The following is a 19,517-nucleotide window of genomic DNA, read 5'->3' as shown; positions in this document are numbered from 1 at the left end:
TTAATAAAGAAATTTTTCTTGAACACACTTTAATGAATTCCTCCCCACCTAAGCTCTTGACACTATGCCAGTCCCAGTCTATATTTGGAAAGTTAAAATCCCCGACTATTACAACCCTATCATTCTTACCAATGTCTGAGATCTCGCCACATATTTGCTTCTCAATTTCCCATTTAGTACTGGGGGCCTATAGTACAATCTCATCAAAGTGATCATACACTTCTTACTTCTCAGTTCCACCCATGTAGCTTCACTGGACAATCCCCCAAGAATATCCTCTCTAAGTACAGTGGTGATAAGTCCCTTAATCAAATACACCACTCCCCTTCATCTTTTGCCTCCTTTTCTATTCTTCCTATGGCATCAATACCCTGGAACATTGAGCTTCCCATCCTGTCCCTCCCTCAGCCATGTTTCTGTAATAGCTAAGATATTCCAGTCATGTCCTTTGTTCATCTGCCTCACCTGTCAGGCCTCTTGCATTGAAATCAATGCAGTTTAATTTTCCAATTTTACTTTGTTCTCTGCCCTGCTCCTGCCTGCTTTTGTCTATTTAACTTACTCCCATTAACTTCTGAGTCATCCTCAACTTCTCTCTTTTTTTCACTACTGCTTAAGATTTCCCCCCACTGTCCACAACCTCCCTTCCCTTGGTCCAGTTGCAGTTGAATCCCTGATTCAATCCTTTGTCACTTCAAGACTTCCTGTCTTGACTGGCAACTTCCTGTCCAGAAATCTCCATAAATAGAAGCTAATCAAAAATTATACTATCTATACCCTATCCTGTGCTATACTGCACAGGGTTCTGCTCGCTCATCACTAATATCATTCCTAACCAGTATTCACACCCAAATATTTTTGTCTTAAATACCTATTTCTAGTTCTTGATCTAAATTCCTTTATAATCTTGTTCTTTTCTATCTCTGAACCATCTCCATGCTTTTAGGTGCATAGCTTTCTTCCCTTGAATTCACTGGCTGCATTCTTTATCACTCTATCTTCTGCCAATACAACCAAACTTTTGATGGCCATGCTGAATATTTCCTCGAAATCAAAACAAATTAGTATTTATTGTTAGAAGTTCCACTAAAAGCTGCAGCCTGTTTTCTCTAGAAATTAGAAGGTTAAGGGATGACCTGATCAAAATCTTCATGATCTTTAACAGGAAAAGAGAGTAGGTAAAGATAAACTATATTTCCATTTGTTGGGGAATCAAGAACTTGAGGGCAGAATGTGAGAATTAAGGCCAGATCGTTCAGCTGAGATGTTTGGACGCACTTCTACATACAAAGGAACTCTCTTCTACAAATGGCAGTATATATTGGATCAGTTGTTAATTTTAAATCTGAGATGTTTTTTGTTAAGCAAAGCTTTCTCTGTGACTGTAAAGCTATCAAGAGCTATAGGCCAAAGGCAGGTATATCTTCCAGTTAGGACTCCTCTCATTTTTTTAAACTCTAATGAATGCAGGCCTAATGGGCACAAAATCTCCCCATAAAATCCTTTCCTACCCAGGATCAACCTAGTGACCCTACAATGCCAGTATATCTTTACTTAGATAAGTGAACCCGAACTGTTCACAGTATTCCAGTTATGGTCTGACCAGTGCCTTGTATCATTTAAGCAAGACCTCCTTAACCATTACCCATTGTAAACTGAAAGGTGATATCTCTCTTTTTGGGAGATAGGATAATTTTTTTGGAGCAGTACTCTGTTGGAAAAAGGAACATGTCATGGTGAACAGATGATGACAAGTTAGGTCTGGTTCAATCATGTATTTGAAAAATCAATGTTATTAATGTTAATGCAGAAACAAACTATGTGGTGGTTCATAAATTGTTGAATTATCAATTTTTTTTCCTCCTTCACCAGGCATCTCCAAGAGTCCATGTGGATGATAATTTGGTTTCTAAATTGGCAGAAAAACTAAATTATGAGGATACCACACCAGAGATATTTGACGATATTCAACGAAAGGTAGGTTTGAAGAAAATCTTTCCCTTTGTTACTTGCCTTCCATCTTTGTCAGGTCTCTATATACTTGTGCTTGAAGATGAATTTTCCATTGCCACCTTAAAGGTTGCTCTGTGATTGAGTGAAGGAGGGTTATATTTACAGTAGAGCAAAGGTTTTAGCAATTTTACATTTTAATAAATTGCTCTATTACTTACCTCCATAAGAGTGGACTGAATGTTAGTTGGAGCTCTTTCAAACTGTAAGTTCTCTGAGTATTGAATGGTTTGTTGCCATTCGTGATTCTGCTTAGATTTGTCTTGTATCCTAACAGCAATGTTAAATGTACGTAAAAGCATAAAATTGCCAAGAAATATTAATTAATAAATTAAGCAAAAATGTGATATCAGCAAGTCCATTTCAATGTTGGCTCTTTACTTTGGATTTAAAAAGGATGGAATAAGTATTTTCCAATTTGAATAACACTAGAAATAATTCTGATCCAAAGATGATTGGGGTTCCATTGTATTTAGATCACTAAAATATCATACACCAGAACAGGAAACATCAAAAGGGCTAATATAATGCTGACTTTATTTCTAGAAGTAGAAGTTCCGCTAAAGTTGTGCAGGGGGTTGGTTTGACTGCATTTGAAGTTTAGGACATCACACCTTTGGAAGGATGCATTGACTTTGGAGATTGTGCAGTGTAGATTTGTCACAATATTTGAAATCTGAAGATTAAATTACAAGAAAAAACTACATAAACTAAGGCAGTAAAAACTGAAATAACTGCAGATGCTGCAAATCAGAAACAAAAACAGCAATTGTTCGAACAACTGCGCAGGTCTGGCAGCATCTGTGCAGAAAAAAGAGTTCATATTTCTGGCTCAATGAGTCTTCGTCGGAATCCCATTGGTTGTCTGTAAACTAAGGGAGTGAGTTTTTTTTTTCAAATTGGGTTGTGGATGATTTGATCAAAGTTTTGAAGGTATTAATACTAATGGGATAGATAAAGACACTTTTCACTGATTGGGGAGAGGGGAAAAAGGAGGAGGAGGAATGTAGAGGAAGCATATTCTTAAAAAGTCAGATCCAGACCTTTTGGGAATTAAGTTAGAAAGTGTTTTTCCATGAAAAAAAGTGGTTAAAGTTTGGAATTCTCTGCAAGTTAATTGTTAATTTTTAAACGTGAGATTGAGGGTACATTTGGTGAACAAAAATCCAAAAGGACCTAAACTAGAGGCAAGTCAATTATTTTGCAAGTCAACCTTGATCTTATTAAATGGCAAAACAGGGTTGAAGAGCCAAATGGACTACTTCTGCTACGTATCATAAAATTTAAATCTGATTTTTTGGCAATTTATAAATAGAAATTCAAACATGCCACTGAATAGTAAGGGTTATTTTGGACTTCAGAAACCAGTTTAGGGGTGTGGCTAGTTAAGAGCAATGACACTGACTCTTCACACTAGCATCATCTAGTTCACTGTATCCTTCTCTACTGAGAAGCAGTGGTCTCTACAAACATCCTTAACCAATAACTCTGCCCTAATCAAAGTAAGAGGGAAACCAGAAGTCTGCTTCTCTAAGCTATGGGTGTTATAATTAATCTTAAAAAAAAAAAATGTTCTGGAAGCCTTTGCAGGTTACAGAACAATTAAAGATAAATAATAAATTAGAAGTGGTGCCCAAAACTCAATTCGCTTTGAAGTCAGGCCTCAAATATTGTAGTAAACGAAACCATCTTGGCTACAGAAATGTTTCAGACACAATGAAAACCCATTGATTACTGACTCAAAGGCCAAGGATCCAAACTTAAAATATATATTTTTAAAAAAGCAGTTTACATCACACTAGATTCAAAGGATCCTTCTCCTTTCTGTCATTGCACATTGAACACCCATTAGAAAATAACGACGTGTTGCATATAACATACGAGTTAGATTAGAATTTTTATTTTAGCTATATTGAGGGATAGAAGAAGTCCACAGAGGTAATTTGTTTGGATTTCCCTGTTGACCCAGGAGAAGTAGGATTAGTTGTTCAAACCACTGGAGAATATATGCTCTTCTGGACTCCAGAAATCTTGGGTCTTCCATTGCTTTCGGTTCTCTCCCCTTTGCCTGCCATTCCTGCCAATCAAACTATCTTAATACTGGGAACTGTATGCGTTGGTCTTCAATTCTGGCTTTCTCCCAGTCTGAATTCTGTTCCTTACACTGTCCAGACTGTGATTTACTCCAAGGAAACCAAGAAGCTGTGTGCAGATGAGGGCCAAATAAAATTGGTGAGGCTTCACATTGACATTGCTTGCCCACTCTCTATATTATGCTAAGAGCATCAATAGAATTTGTTCTATTTCCAGCCTTTTCAAGATGCTAAATTTGCGCATTATTCGTTTCTGTTCATTTTGTGGCTATCTGTGGAGTTTGACATATTAAGGAATCATGAGTGTGAAATTTATTAGTTCACATCTTCCCAACTCCAGACAGTCAGACGTGGGCCATACCATGATGGAACAGAACATCAGAAACTCTCTTTAGTTCCAGTGCAGTGATTACACTGGAATTGCCAAGGAAGCTTGAATTTCTGAAGGGCTATTAGCCAGTGTGTGGAATGTTCCAAAACTCTATTCAACTGAGTTGAAGATCTCAAAGGATTCTGATTCACTTCCATTGATCATTAATCAGGAAACTTTGTTATAAACTACAATACTGCAGTCACTCCAAATCCCTGTCCAGCCACAGCTGAGTAACATCCTCCCTCTCCTCCCAATAGCTGAGCAACCTTGCCATCTGACTGTCTACATATCTAATCCCTCACCTATCTGTCACGTAGCCCTCTCTCTCTCTTTTGCCACCTACACCCACCTGCATTTACCTATGTGGCTTCTCTCAGCTTGTCAAAGAAACTTTGCAAACTTCTGAACTTTATTTACTTACTGGAGTACAGTAGGAAGTGTTGTGAAAAGAGGGCACGGCTTCTGAGAAAATATATTCTTGAGTGTATGCATGGTTCACTACACTGCCTGAATTGGGAAGGATCCTGCATCATAAATTAGGCCTCAAAAGATGTGTGCAGATAAATGATTTTTCGTCTGATCTGGCTTCGAAATGGGGATTCTAGCCTTTATTGGCAAATTTTGGCCATTGATGTTTGCTTATTACATTGCATGTTAAATATTAAGATTTATGTACAAATGTAGGAAGTATTATGTCTTAGAAAACTAATATTTGTTTACTTTTTTATGAAGGTCTATGAAATTATGCTGAAGGATGAGCAATTCTACCCTTCTTTCAGGCAAAATCCGCTTTATGTGCGGATGTTAGCTGAGTTAGACATGTTGAAAGATCCAAGCATCAGAGGGTCAGATGATGGCGACTTGGGTATGTTATAAATTTATAAATACAGATAATATTTTGTTGCAACTGTTAAATGTTACCGTAATATTAAATACAAAATTATCTACCGAGATCTTTTGCTACCGTATATGCTGTACTTCATATTGAATGTTTAAACTTTAATACCTGTTGCATGTATCTGAACCATCTTTACTAGAGCAAGGCACATGCAGATGCAAGTAAAAGATAAAATCTTAATTCTGGGAATTTATAAGCCTAAGACATAGAGGAGAATGTGTTTGTGTACCACAAGTTTGTTGACCTTGGTTTCTGATTGGTTTCCTTGAACAACTAGATACACTGAACCGTTGGACTTTAGTGTGTAAGTTTAGAGTACTTCATTGTCTGTACTTTGTGTAGTTTAATCTAAGAGAGAAAGTGAGGGCTGCAGATGACAGATTTTAAAGCTTACAGTGCTAGTGCTTTCACAAAACAGGCTGGACTCACACTTCCCCCTTAACAGTAATATTCCATGTAATTTCTTTTTTTGCTATTTGTGTCTTATCTGTCCTTTAAAATTTGGTCCATAATCAGACCTCAAATTTAATAGCATTGATGTTGTCTGCTCGCTCCCTGTATGGTGGATTCCATTTGCTACAGGGCCACATTCTTTCACCATCTAGAGGAAACATTGGATAGGAGCACTTTCAGAGTGCTCAAAGTTGAGTTCAGAAAATGTGCTCTCTGTCAAGTTTAGAGGATTCGCCACAATCACTGCATATTCGCGGAGTGAGGGATGAAAGGATTTCATGAATACAATAGTTCTTTAAATCGGAGGACTGGATGCTAAGTCAATGAAAGGAAAGTGGCTGAATGAGATTCCCTTTGTGTAGCAGTGTTTGAGATGGGCTTATTCATTGTGCATAAGAGGGAGATGGCTGACCAAGAGAGCATTGTATTAGTTGAGTCTAACAAATACCAGTTAGTGCATATGAGAAGCACAGGTTATGCAGTTGTTTAATTTTATAAATCAAAAAATACTAGTTTCTTTAGTAGTTCCGTGTTCTGAAGTCTTTCATCCCTGGCACCTTCAGTCAATTTCCATTGCATCTTCGAAGACCTGATCAGCTACTAAATTGTAGTAGCGCTGAAAATGTGTTGCTGGAAAAGCGCAGCAGGTCAGGCAGCATCCAAGGAACAGGAGAATCGACGTTTCGGGCATAAGCTACTAAATTGTAGTACCCAGACTTAGCCACAATATTCCAACTGAAGCCAAACTAATGTTTGAGAAAGGCTCATTGGAACTTGAGTTTTGTACTCTAGACTCTTGCTAATAAAGCCAAGGAAACTATAAGTCTGATACAGACTTAGTTTCTTTTCTTGTCACCTTTGGTGACCTCACTCCATTCTCTCCATTCCGTTTAACATGCCATTTTGGATGAAGTTACCTTTATTCTTTGTTTCTCTCCGGCCACAATCCCTAAACTCCACCACCGCCGACCACACACACACGATTAAAAGTCCCAGTTTCTAAGTTTTTGTGTCATTCCCAGACAAAATTGATTTGGAGGAACAGTGGTTCTAGTGATAGACTTCAGCAAATACGTGCGTTTACAGCTACAAGTAAGACTGGCTTCAATGGAAGGGCAGGGTAATGTTTACAGTGTAATTCTTGTACACAAGAACAGGTGATGTGACTTGCAAACAATTATTCCGCTTCAGTTTTGCTTTCATTTAAGATGGAACTCTAGCATCATTTAGCATGTCAGGCAGCATTTCTGAAAAGAGAAATAACATCAATGCTGAATGTCATTTACTTTTTGTCAGAACTAGAAGACTTTAGAGATGTAATAGGTTTTGAGCAAGTACATGTGTGTGGAAAGAGGGAGGAGTGGAAAGTACTGATAAGGTCTGGTCAGTTGGAAAGCAGGAGTGATTAAATTATGAGAAACTATGAAGCAAGCAGAAGAATACCAAAGTAGCTACAAATTTGAAAACGTTAAGAGGGTATTGAAAAATGTATCGGTAGAATCGCCATAGCACCTGCCTTTCAAAAGATAAGATTATAATTATTATTTGAAATTGGTGTTACTATATGGAAACAGGCAATCAAAACAGCCTGCATACCTCTGTATTCATAACACAGTAAAATTAGAATATTTGAAAATCCTTAAAATTGATCCTAGTGGTTCCTAACCAGTCGTCTCGAATTATCATGATCAGATTTTGTGAATAACCAATATCACACCAGTTGCTTTAGCAGAGCAACATTAAACCACAAGGCAATCCGATCAACGTCTATGGTTTTAAACCCAATCCTCTTTAATTCTAGCCCCCACTCTCTCTCAAGGGAAAAGAGGTACAGCTGGCTATTTCTCAGTTGATTTCTGACAACATCAGTGCATGCAACTATCTTCCAGTGGGCTCTGACGAATATTCATTTAATTTTTGTTACTGATATACTATTTGCCAAATTTTGAATAAGTTGATGAGGAGAGGACAACCAGGAATCAATCAAACCTCTGTCCTGTTGCTTTCATGGGCACAATACTTTTCATCCAAACACCGTTGAAATACCATTTCAAACTATGGCCTCTCCCTGCCAAACTGACTCTTTCCCAATGAAATTCCAGTTAACATTCAATAATGTCTTTTGCTTGAGCATAAGACTTCTCTGGAAGTCTCTATGGACTTTTTAAGGAGAGATTATCTGTAATTAACTTTCAGACTTGGCTTCAAAAACAAGTAACAGCTTGTTTGTTCTCTTCTTTTAAAAGAAAACACAAGCTGCTTACGATGTTACCTTTTAGCTTGCAGCCCAAATTTCACATCTCCAAAGCAAGAATGATAAAATAAAATAATGAAAAATCAGTGTGGTGAGGAATGCTAAAATAATCCATAGATTCGGTATGGTTGCAGGTGCAAGTATCACTCGTTACCTGCCAAAGAAAGAGGGCTGCACTGTACAACTTAGCTGGTGTGCAGCCACATGGTTGACAAAAAGTATTCTTCTGTTTTTGGTGATCGTCTATCCTTGATGTTCATTGTTCTGTTTTTGAAAGTTGTGCCTTCTGCTGACTTGGCCCTAAAATGCAGAATTTACTTTCAAAATACCTCTAACTTTATGACCCCTTTGAAGGTGCATCTTTTTTTTTAAAAAAACTTTCTTCTATTAAGCAAATCTGTCCTAATATCTTTTGTGACTCAATATTAACAGTGACTTTATTACTTATGATTTTGACTACTTCAGAGCATTTTACCATATTAAATGTACAACATAAATGAAAGTTGTTATTCTAACACAAAGTCAATGACCTACAGTATTAATTTCTCTCTTTTCAGATTCTATCCCATCTACTAATTAGCCACAATACTTTTGTCTATGTAACTGAAGTGCCTCATCACTGCTAAAGTCATAGGGATGTGCAGCACGGAAACAGACCCTTTGGTCCAGCTCAGCCATGCCAACCAGATAGCCCAACTCAATCTCGTCCCACCTGCCAGCACCTGACCCATATCCCTCCAAACCCTTCCGATTTATATACCCATCCAGATGCCTTTTAAATGTTGCAATTGTACTAGCCTCCACCACTTCCTCTGGCAGCCCATTCCACATACGCCACCAACCTCTGCTTGCAATAGTTGCCTCTTAGGTCTCTTTTTTTTTTATATTTCCCCCTCAGCCTAAACCAATGTCCTCTAGTTGTGGACTCTTCCCCCACCCTCCCCAGGGAAAAGACCCTATCCATGCACCTCATGATTTTATAAATCTCCTAAGGTCACCCCTCAGCCTCTGACACTCCAGGGAAAAGAGCCCAACCTTTTCAGTCTCTCCCTATAGCTCAAATCTTCCAACCCTGGCGACATCCTTGTAAATCTTCTCTGAACCCTTTCATGTTTCACAACATTTTCCGATAGGAAGAAGTCCAGAATTGCACGTAATATTCCAACAGTGGCCTAATCGATGTCCTGTATAGCCGCAACATGACCTCCCAGCTCCTGAACTCAATACTCTGACCAATAAAGGAAAGCATAATAAACGCCTTCTTCACTAGTTTCAGCTGTCTGCTGTAGTGGCCGGTATATTGGGTCCAGTTCTATGTGTTTGTTGATGGAGTTTGTGGATGAGTGCCATGATTCTAGGGATTCCCTGGCTGTTCTTTGTTTGGCTTGCCCTATAATGGTAGTGTTGTCCCAGTCAAATTCATGTTGCTTGTCGTCTGCGTGTGTGGCTACTAGGGATAGCTGGTCGTGTCGTTTCGTGGCTAGTTGATGTTCGTGAATGCGGATCGTTAGCTGTCTTTCTGTTTGTCCTATATAGTGTTTTGTGCAGTCCTTGCATGGGATTTTGTACACTACGTTAGTTTTGCTCATGCTGGGTATCAGGTCCTTCGCTTTGGTGAGTTGTTGTCTGAGAGTGGCTTTTGGTTTGTGTGCTGTTATAAGTCCTAGTGGTCGCAGTAGTCTGGCTGTCATTTCAGAGATGTTCTGAAACACAAACTGAAGAAACTGAAATACTTGATCAGCGGATCCAGACACACTATACAATCAACACAGGAATTCTTGGACATCATCAGAAATATACACATGGACAAGGAAGAAACCATGGACTCATTCGACGTAACGGCACTGTTCACGTCTATTGACCAAGCCCTAGCCAGAGAAACAATAGCCAACCTGCTGAACAGACATAATAGACAACAGGACGTTGAACCCATCAACAAAGACGACATACTTAAACTACTGGACTTGTGCCTCACAACACACTTCACATTCAACAACCAGATATACGAACGAATCAACGGAACACCCATGGGCTCACCGATCTCGGGACTCAGCAGAAAGCAGTAATGCAAAGGTTAGAACAAACAGTCTTACCACAAATTCAACCCAAACTCTGGGTCAGATACGTTGATGACACCTTTGTAAACATTAAAAACACACCGGAATACACACCGGATCATCAACTCCACACTCACAGGAATCCGATTCACGAGAGAGGAAGAAAAGGACAACCAACTCCCATTCCTAGACGTGTTGGTATAGAGAACACCGAACGGAGAATTCACCACTAAGGTACACAGGAAAGCCACACACACAGACCAAGTCCTAAACTATGAAAGCAACCACCCCAACACACACAAAAGAAGTTGCATCAAGACACTGTTCAAAAGGGCCACAACACACTGCAGCACACCAGAACTGCAAAAAGAGGAATGTGTTTGTTGATGGGGTTTGTGGATGAGTGCCTGCTATATAGGACAAACAGGAAGACAGCTAACTATCCGCATCCATGAACATCAACTAGCCACGAAACGACACGACCAGCTATCTCTAGTAGTCACACACGCAGATGACAAGCAACATGAATTTGGCTGGGACAACACTACCATTATAGGGCAAGCGAAACAGAGAACAGCCAGGGAATTCCTAGAAGCATGGCACTCATCCACAAACTTCATCAACAAACACATAGACCTGGACCCAATATACCGGCCACTACAGCGGACAGCTGAAACTGACAACCGGAAGCGGCAGGGACAGGCCACTATAAATGCCGGAGGAAACACCACAGAAGCGCTTCACAGGAGGCTCCCAAGCACTGAGGATGTCACCTAGACAGGGGACGAAACGTTTGCAACAAAAACTTCCAGCTCGGCGAACAGAACCACAGCAACGAGCACCCGAGCTACAAATCTTCTCACAAACTTTGAACTATCCTATTTGCCTGTGACTTTACTTCCAAGGAGCTATGAACGTGCACTTCAAGGTCTCTTTGATCATCAACACTACCGAGGACCTTACCATTAAGTGTAGAAATCTTGCTAAGATTTGCTTTCCCAAAATGTAGCACCTTCTATTTATCTAAATTAAACTCCATCTGCCACTCCTCAGCCCATAGGCTCATCTGATCAAGATCCCGTTGTAATCCGAGGTAACCTTCTTCACTGTCCACGACACCTCCAATTTTGGTGTCACTGGCAAACTTATTAACTGTACCTCTTATGCTCATATCCAAATCATTTATATACATGACAAAAAATAGTGGACCTAGCACCGATCCTTGTGGCACTCCACTGGTCACAGGCCTCCAATCTGAAAAACCACCATCATCTATCTTCTACATTTTGAGCCAGTTCTATATCCAAATGGCTAGCTCTCCCTTTATTCCGTGAGATCTAACCTTGCTAACCAGTCTCCCATGGGGAACCTTGTCGAATGCCTTATTGAAGTCCACATAGATCATATCTACCACTCTGCCCTCATAAATCCTCTGTTACTTCTTCAAAACCTCAATCAAGTTTGTGAGACATGATTTCCCATGCACGAAGCCATGTTGACTATCCCTAATCAGTCCTTGCCTTTCCAAGTACATATACGTCCTGTCCCTCAGGATTTCCTCCAACAACTTGCCCACCACCGACGTCAGGCTCACTGGTCTATAGTTCCCTGGCATGTCCTTACCACTTTCTTAAACAGTGGCACCACATTAGCCAACCACCAGCCTTCCGGCACCTCACCTGTGACTATCGTGAAAGTACCATGAAAGTAGTTCCCTTCTACAAAGTGCAGTGCCCAGAATTGAGAATAATACTTGAGTAGAGGCCTAGTCAATATTTTAAAAATGTTTTGCATACCTTTCTTGTACTTTATGCTTTTGTCAATAAAGCCAAGGAATGCTTTGGTTTTTTTTCAAACCACCTTTTCAGTTTATGTAGTTTCTAGCATTTTTCTGTCTCTTTGTTTTATCCAGAATTGTCTGCAGACTCAATAACATTTCATACCTCAAGTCAATAGCCAATTCAACTTCCTATTAAAAACAACAATTCTCCCGAAGTAGATGAATCAGTACAACTCCACAGTGACACTGATGATAGCAAGAGGGCAGTATGTACTGAGTGAAGAACTTCAGTGTCTCTTCTCTGTCCTTTCCTGTGAAATATATCTTGAATGATAAGGTCATAAAGTGTATTCGGGACAATTTAATTTTTAAATATTTGTTCCTGCAATGTAGATGTCACTGGCTAGGCCAGCATTTATTGTTCTGGAGGAAGGTGATGCTATCTGAACATTTCAATGTCAATCTATGTTAAGTGCCAACCCTTGTGCCTTTTCTCTGTAACACTGTGTGTTTTTAAATAATTATCCAATGACCTCTTAAGTGCCTCAATTCAAGAGTCATGAACACAACTCAGTCCATCATGCAAACCAGCCTTCCATCCATTGATTCCATCTATACTTCTCACTACCTCCAGAAAGCAACTAACACAAACAAATACCCCTCCTAGCCTGGTTGTACACTCTTCCACCCTCTTCTGTTCGGCAGAAGATATGAAAGTTTGAATGCACGTACAACTAGATTCAAGAGCAGCTTCTTCCTGGCTGCTACCCTACTTTTGAACAGACCTCTCAAATGTTAATTCTGAATTTGGAGATGCCAGTGTTGGACTGGGGTATGCAAAGTTAAAAATCACACAATACCAGGTTATAGTCCAACAGGTTTAATTGGAAGCACTAGCTTTCAGCGCTGCTCCTTCATCAGGTGGTTGTGGAGTACTCAATTGTAAGATACAGAATTTATAGCAAAAGTTTCCAGTGTGACGTAACTGAAATTATACATTGAAAAATACCTTGATTGTTTGCTAAGTCTTTCATCATTTTGTGTCTTACAATTGTGTACTCTACAACCACCTGATGAAGGAGCAGCGCTCTGAAAGCTCGTGCTTCCAATTAAACCTGTTGGACTATAACCTGGTGTTGTGTGATTTTTAACATTAATTCTGTACACTTTCTGTGCCTTCTCTGTGGTTGTAACACCATATTCTGCACTCTGTTCTGCTACGCTGATGCATTTTGTATGATACAATCTCCTGTAAAGCTTGGAAATCAATGCTTTTCATTGTGCCTCGGTACATGGGACAATAATAAATCAATCAGTCAATCAATCAACTGAACTTCCCACCACCACACTTCCAGGAAATACATTTTTGTGTGGAGAAAAAATCCTCTTCTTGCATTTGCTTTTGCAAAATATTTCAAACCTCAACTTCTGTTTCTCGATTTGTTTACATATAGGAACGATTTCTCCCTCTCTGTTCTGTTGATAACCTCCATTTTTGAAAACGTCTGTCAAATCTCCCCTCAGCTCTCACTTTTCAAGGAAAACAGACCAACTCCTCTGATTTATCTTTAAAGCTAAAGCACATATTTTACGATCCTACCCTTTATCCTGTCTCTCCATATTCTTTGTACCAAAGTGCATCACCACACACTTTTCTGCATTGAGATTCATCTGCCACCTACTCACCCACTCCTCCAAACATGCCATAGCTCTCATCTACACTTTCCTCCTAAAAATTTATAATTCTCCCAAATTTTGCCTTGTCCAATATTTTGAAATTGTCCCCTGCACACCAGGATTTGGATTGTTTATACAGATCGGGAGAAGCAAGTGACCATTGGGAAGATTTGAGTAACGGTCTCAAGCTTCTTGAGTATTGTCAGAGGTGCACTCAGCCAGAAAGGTAATCAATAATCCATCTTCCCCGGTCTCTTCCCCCCCCCCCCCCCAACGACTTGTGCCTTGTTAATGGCGAATGGACATTAGAAAAATGAAAGGTGAGGAACTCATTAACTCTTAACCTCTGACCTGCTCTTCTAGCCACAATATGAAATAAAGCTGGTCTAGTTGAGTTTCTGGTCATTGAAAGTCCAAAATGGTTGTTAGTGGGGGTTTAGATGATGGTAATGCTATTGAATGTCAAGGAGTGGTAGTTAGATTCTCACTTATAAATATATGAACAAGCTCCACCATTGAGTAAGATCATGATTCATTTAATTAAAATAGTTGGAAATGGTTATTGCCTGTCACTTGTGTGGTGCGAATCTAACTTGCCATTTATCAGCCCAAGCTACATGTTGTCTCGGTTTTGCTGTAGTTGGACACCGTCTTCTATTAGTTTCTCATGCCAGCTAGGGAGCAAGCTATTTTAGACTTGATAAAGTGCACTGAGATGGGATTAATGAATGACCTCATAGCAAAGGAGGCTGTCAGCAATAGTATTTATACCATGTTAGAATTTCATATTCAGTTTGAAGAGGTAGAAGTGAGTCTCAAACTAATTACCCTTGTAATTACTTTTATCTAAGTCGTTGAGAATAGAATGTTGATTAGAAAAATAGGACCATACAGAAAGAGAAACAGAAACAGACATTTAATGAGATGTCGCATAACACTCATCAAACTATAGAAATCTTCTTTCTAAATACAGCAAATTTTGTTTTAACTGGTACCTTATCAACCAGCACTCTTGATAAACCAGCAAAAATTGTACAATATCTACTGTGATGTCCAAGTATTTATGCTGTACATCAGAATGCCAGCAGAAAGCTAAGGACACAAACACAGCCAACTCATCAACACTGCTGTGGCAGTGGAGAAGATAAACTCAACCGAGCAACAGGAGAAGGAGATACTGACTGACGAAATCATGAGGCTGAGGACCAAGATGACCAGACAGCAGCCATGTTCATGGTTTGTGAATCGCCCTCCAGGTAATAAGGAGGTAAAGAAGATGGCAGCTACAGCCACACTGAATGACAGTACCTGAGGGTATCCTCCATCATGGAGGAGAGATAGCCATGCCACTGGAGAGGGGAGAGAGGTTGGAGATAGTTACAGTGCTGAGTGGGGTGCTCATAACCAAGTGCGTATGGTGCACGCATGATCCTTTTGGTGCTACGCTCAGTTTACGTGTGTGGGGGATTGGGTGGGCCGAACCAACTGATTTCATCTCCGAAAAGCTTGACGTTTGCCTGGCTAAGTGCACGGACACTGAGGGGTCTTTGTCTCCCTGTATTTTCTTTGTTTTACATATCATCTGAACACAGTCAAGAACTCGATCAACTAATAAACAGAGTTGACTCAAGCAGTAAAGGAGGTGTTTGGAACTTTGCTTGGTCAGGGTTCACAACGGCAATGCGGACCACTTGATTCTTCGGAATATTTGATTAACTGCACACTCCATAGGTGCTGGTGAATAAAACATTTGCTATACAGTGTGTAAGGATGCATCATCCTATAACTAAAAGTTCAAATTGAAAGGAAAATCATACTGAGATTAGTGGAAAGCTAGAAAAGTGGACAGATTTTAGATTTTAGAAACCAGCAAAGAATAACTTTAAAATTGAGAGAGAGAAATTAGAGCATAAAAGCTGAGTAATGGCAAGAGTTTTGAAAACTATTTTAAAGAAGAAGAGTAATTAATGTGAACAGTGTCTCCTTAGATGCTGAGGCTGGAGAATTAAGATGGAGCAAGGGAAAAGTAGAAGCATTGCACATATATTTTGCATCAGTTTCTCTGTAGAAGACACTATGAAAAGCATATATGAAAATTGAAGGTAAAAGGGAGGGTGGAAGTTACAGCAATAATCATCTTTATTAGAAAGCTATTGGTGAAAAAAATGTTGACAAATCCCTGGACCTGATGACTTAGTCTTATGTCATAAGTGGCAGTGGAGACATTATCTCCTGTCTTCCAAAAATGCTCTATATTCTGGTAAGATCCTGGAGAAATGGAAAATTGCTAATGTAGTACCCTTTTTAAGAACAGAGGGAGAGAGAAAGCTGGAAACTATAGCTCAGTTAGTCCAATGTCTGTTAAATGGAAAATGTTATATAGCATAATTAAGGAGATGACAAGGCAAGACGAAAATCTTAATGCAATTGGCCAGGGCCAATTTGTCAAAAGAAAATCATGTGACTTTTTTTCAGAGTTCTTCGAGGACAGCTTTGTGTTGTACTTGGATTTTCAAATGGCATTTGACAAGGCGCCACATCAAAGGTTGCAACATAAAATCAGGGCTTATGGTGCAGGATGTATTAGCGAAGTAATCCTCTATTCATGATAATAAGATTGAGAGACTAGAGATAAATGATTCATTTTTGGGTTCTCAAGAGTTTACTCAGAGTGCAATTAGGATCAGTGCTGGGCCTTCAAGTATATAAAATCTGTTTGAATAATTGATGTGAAGGGACTAGATGTATGGTTAGTGCAGTCTCAAATGTAGGTAGGAAATTAAGTTTTATAATACAATAAACTACAGAGAAAACCTGACACAAAGGAAAATGTCTGTGTTTTTTGAAGGTCAGTCATATCAGTTTCAGGTAATCTCTGCAGGGGTTCTTGACGCCCAACCATCTTCTCCTGATTCATCAGTGATTTTCCCCTCCATCGTAAGGTCAGAAATGGGGACGTTTGCTGATGACTGCAGAGCAAAGTAAAACCCGGAAGCTGTCCAGCTTTGGGTTGACAAGAGGCAAGCAACATTCATGCGTTTAAGTGAGTTTTGAGAAGATTTGTAGCTCAGGTTGAGGTTTAGGATGTAGGTTTGCTCGCTGATCTGAAGGGTTCATTATCCAAACATTTTGTTACCTTACATTTTCAGTGGACCTCATACGAAGCAATGCTGAAAATTCCTGATTTCTATTTATATGTTTTGGTTTCTTTGGGTCGATGATGTCATTTCCTGTGGTGAAGTCACTTACTGTTCCTTTTCTCAGGGAGTGGTAGATAGAGTCTAACTCGATGTGTTTGTTGATAGAGTTCCGGTTGGAATGCCATGCTTCTAGGAGAAAGTGAGGTCTGCAGATGCTGGAGATCAGAGATGGAAATGTGTTGCTGGAAAAGCACAGCAGGTCAGGCAGCATCTAGGGAACAGGAGAATCGACGTTTCGGGCATTAGCCCTTCTTCAGGAATCTGAAGAAGGGCTAATGCCCGAAATGTCGATTCTCCTGTTCCCTAGATGCTGCCTGACCTGCTGCGCTTTTCCAGCAACACATTTCCATGCCATGCTTCTAGGAATTCTCGTGCGTATCTCTCTTTGGCATGTCCTAGAATGGATGCGTTGTCCCACTCTGTATGCAAGGATACTAGTGAGAGTGGGTCATGTCATTTTGTGCCTGGTTGATGTTCATGCATCCTGGTGGCTAGTTTTCTGCCTGTTTGTCCAATGTAGTGTTTGTTACAGTCCTTGCACGGAATTTTGTAAATATCATTAGTTTTGCTTGTTGTCTGTATAGGGTCTTTCAAGTTCATTAGCTGTTGTTTTAGTGTATTGGTGGGTTTGTGGGCTTGATGTCACCACAGGAAATGACATCACCAACCCAAAGAAACCCAAACCCAAAGAAGGCCACTGTTGGAATGTTGCGTGTAATTCTGGTCTCCTTCCTATCGGAAAGATGTTGTGAAACTTGACAGGGCTCAGAAAAGATGTACAAGGATGTTGCCAGGGTTGGAGGTTTTGAGCTATAGGGAGAGATTGAACAGGCTGGGGCTGTTTTCCCTGGAGCATGGGAGGCTGAGGGGCGACCTTATAGAGGTTTACAAAATTATAAGGGGCATGGATAGGGTAAATAGGCAAGGCCTTTTCCCTGGGGTCGGACAGTCCAGAACCAGAGGGCATAGGTTTAGGGTGTGAGGGGAAGGATATAAAAGGGACCTAAGGGGCAACTTTTTCACACAGAGAGTGGTACGGGTATGGAATGAGCTGCCAGAGGAAGTGGTGGATGCTGGTACAATTGCAACATTTAAGAGGCATTTGGATGGGTATATGAATCGGAAGGGTTTGGAGGGATATGGACCGGGTGCTGGCAGGTGGGACTAGATTGAGTTGCAAAATCTGGTCAGCATGGATGGGTTGGACTGAAGGGTCTGTTTCCATGCTGTATGTCTCTATGACTCTATATAAGAAGAAGGCAGGAATTATCAACACTGTTTCAGAGGCCCACTGAAGATGTTACTTGGTAGGGTGACAAAACGTCTGGAAATGAACCTTCCAGCTCAGCGAGCAAACCTACATCTAGTTAGTAAGTTTGCAGTTGACACCAAAATTGGAGGTGTAGTGGACAGTGAAGAAGGTTACCTCAGATTACAACGGAAACTTGATCAGATGGGCCAGTGGGCTGAGAAGTGGTAGATGGAGTTTAATTTAGATAAATGTGAGGTACTGCATTTTAGGAAAGCAAATCTTAACAGGACTTATACACTTAATGGTAAGATCCTCGGGAGTGCTGATGAACAAAGAGACCTTGGAGTGCAGGTTCATAGCTCCTTGAAAGTGGAGTCACAGGTAGATAGGATAGTGAAGAAGGCATTTGGTATGCTTTCCTTTATTGCTCAGAGTATTGAGTACAGGAGTTGGGAGGTCATGTTGCGGCTGTACAGCACATTGGTTAGGCCACTGTTGGAATATTGCGTGCAATTCTGGTCTCCTTCCTATGGGAAAGATGTTGTGAAACTTGAAAGGGTTCAGAAAAGATTTACAAGGATGTTGCCAGGGTTGGTGGGTTCGTGGGCTACCATGATTGCCAGGGAGTTTGGGGCATCATGGTAGCCCACCAACACAGTAAAACAGCAGCTAATGAACTTGAAAGACCCTACACAGACAATGAGCAAACTAACGTCATTTACAAAATATCGTGCAAGGACTGTAACAAGCACTGCATTGGACAAACAGGCATAAAGCTAGCCACCAGGATACATGAACACCAACTGGCCACAAAATGATATGACCCTCTCTCACTAGTATCCTCACATCCGGATGAGAAAGGACACCGCCTCGACTGGGACAACACATCCATTCTAGGATAAGCCAAACAAAGGCACACACGAGAATTCCTAGAAGCATGGCATTCCAACCGGAACTCTATCAACAAACACATGAGAAAAGGAACAGGAAATGACATCACCAACCCAAACATAGAAAGCAGGAATTTTCAGCATTGCTTTGTGTGAGGTCCACTGAAGATGTTACCTAGTAAGATAATGAAACGTCTGGAAATGAACCTTTCAGCTTAGTGAGCAAACCTACATCCAAGATACTTTTAAGTGCTAGGCATTGACCATTTTCAACAAGACAGCATCTAACTATTGTCCCTTGACATTCAGTGGTAGATAGTCACTGCATTCATCACTATCAATATCCTAGGGTCACTTGACCAGAAACTAAGTTTGACTTGCAGTGTAAATACTGTGGCTGTAAGAACAGTTAATGGACGAGGAGTTCTGCAGTATGTAACTTACCTCTTGACACCCCAAAGCCCATCTACCATCTATACTTGCCTCAATGAGTGCAGGAGAAAGTGAGGTCTGCAGATGCTGGAGATCAGAGCTAAAATGTGTTGCTGGTAAAGCACAGCAGGTCAGGCAGCATCCAAGG

The 19,517-nt window shown here is 40.3% G+C and overlaps 1 protein-coding gene across 1 annotated transcript in view; it reads left to right on the top strand.

Moving 5' to 3' along the window:
* The window catches only part of snx13 (sorting nexin 13), a 190,173-nt gene that overhangs the window by 139,858 nt on the left and 30,798 nt on the right, over positions 1–19,517 (top strand). Inside the window, exons 14-15 of the mRNA XM_043690995.1 lie at positions 1,873–1,977; positions 5,209–5,341. Of these exons, the coding sequence (XP_043546930.1) occupies positions 1,873–1,977; positions 5,209–5,341 (238 nt within the window). The remainder of the gene's footprint in view (positions 1–1,872; positions 1,978–5,208; positions 5,342–19,517) is intronic.

The sequence above is a fragment of the Chiloscyllium plagiosum genome, chromosome 5 (genome assembly GCF_004010195.1).
Source record: "Chiloscyllium plagiosum isolate BGI_BamShark_2017 chromosome 5, ASM401019v2, whole genome shotgun sequence".
NCBI classification, from domain to species: Eukaryota; Metazoa; Chordata; class Chondrichthyes; order Orectolobiformes; family Hemiscylliidae; genus Chiloscyllium; species Chiloscyllium plagiosum.
The sequence above is the reverse complement of the archived record's forward strand: the minus strand, read 5'-3'. Positions and strand labels throughout refer to the sequence as shown.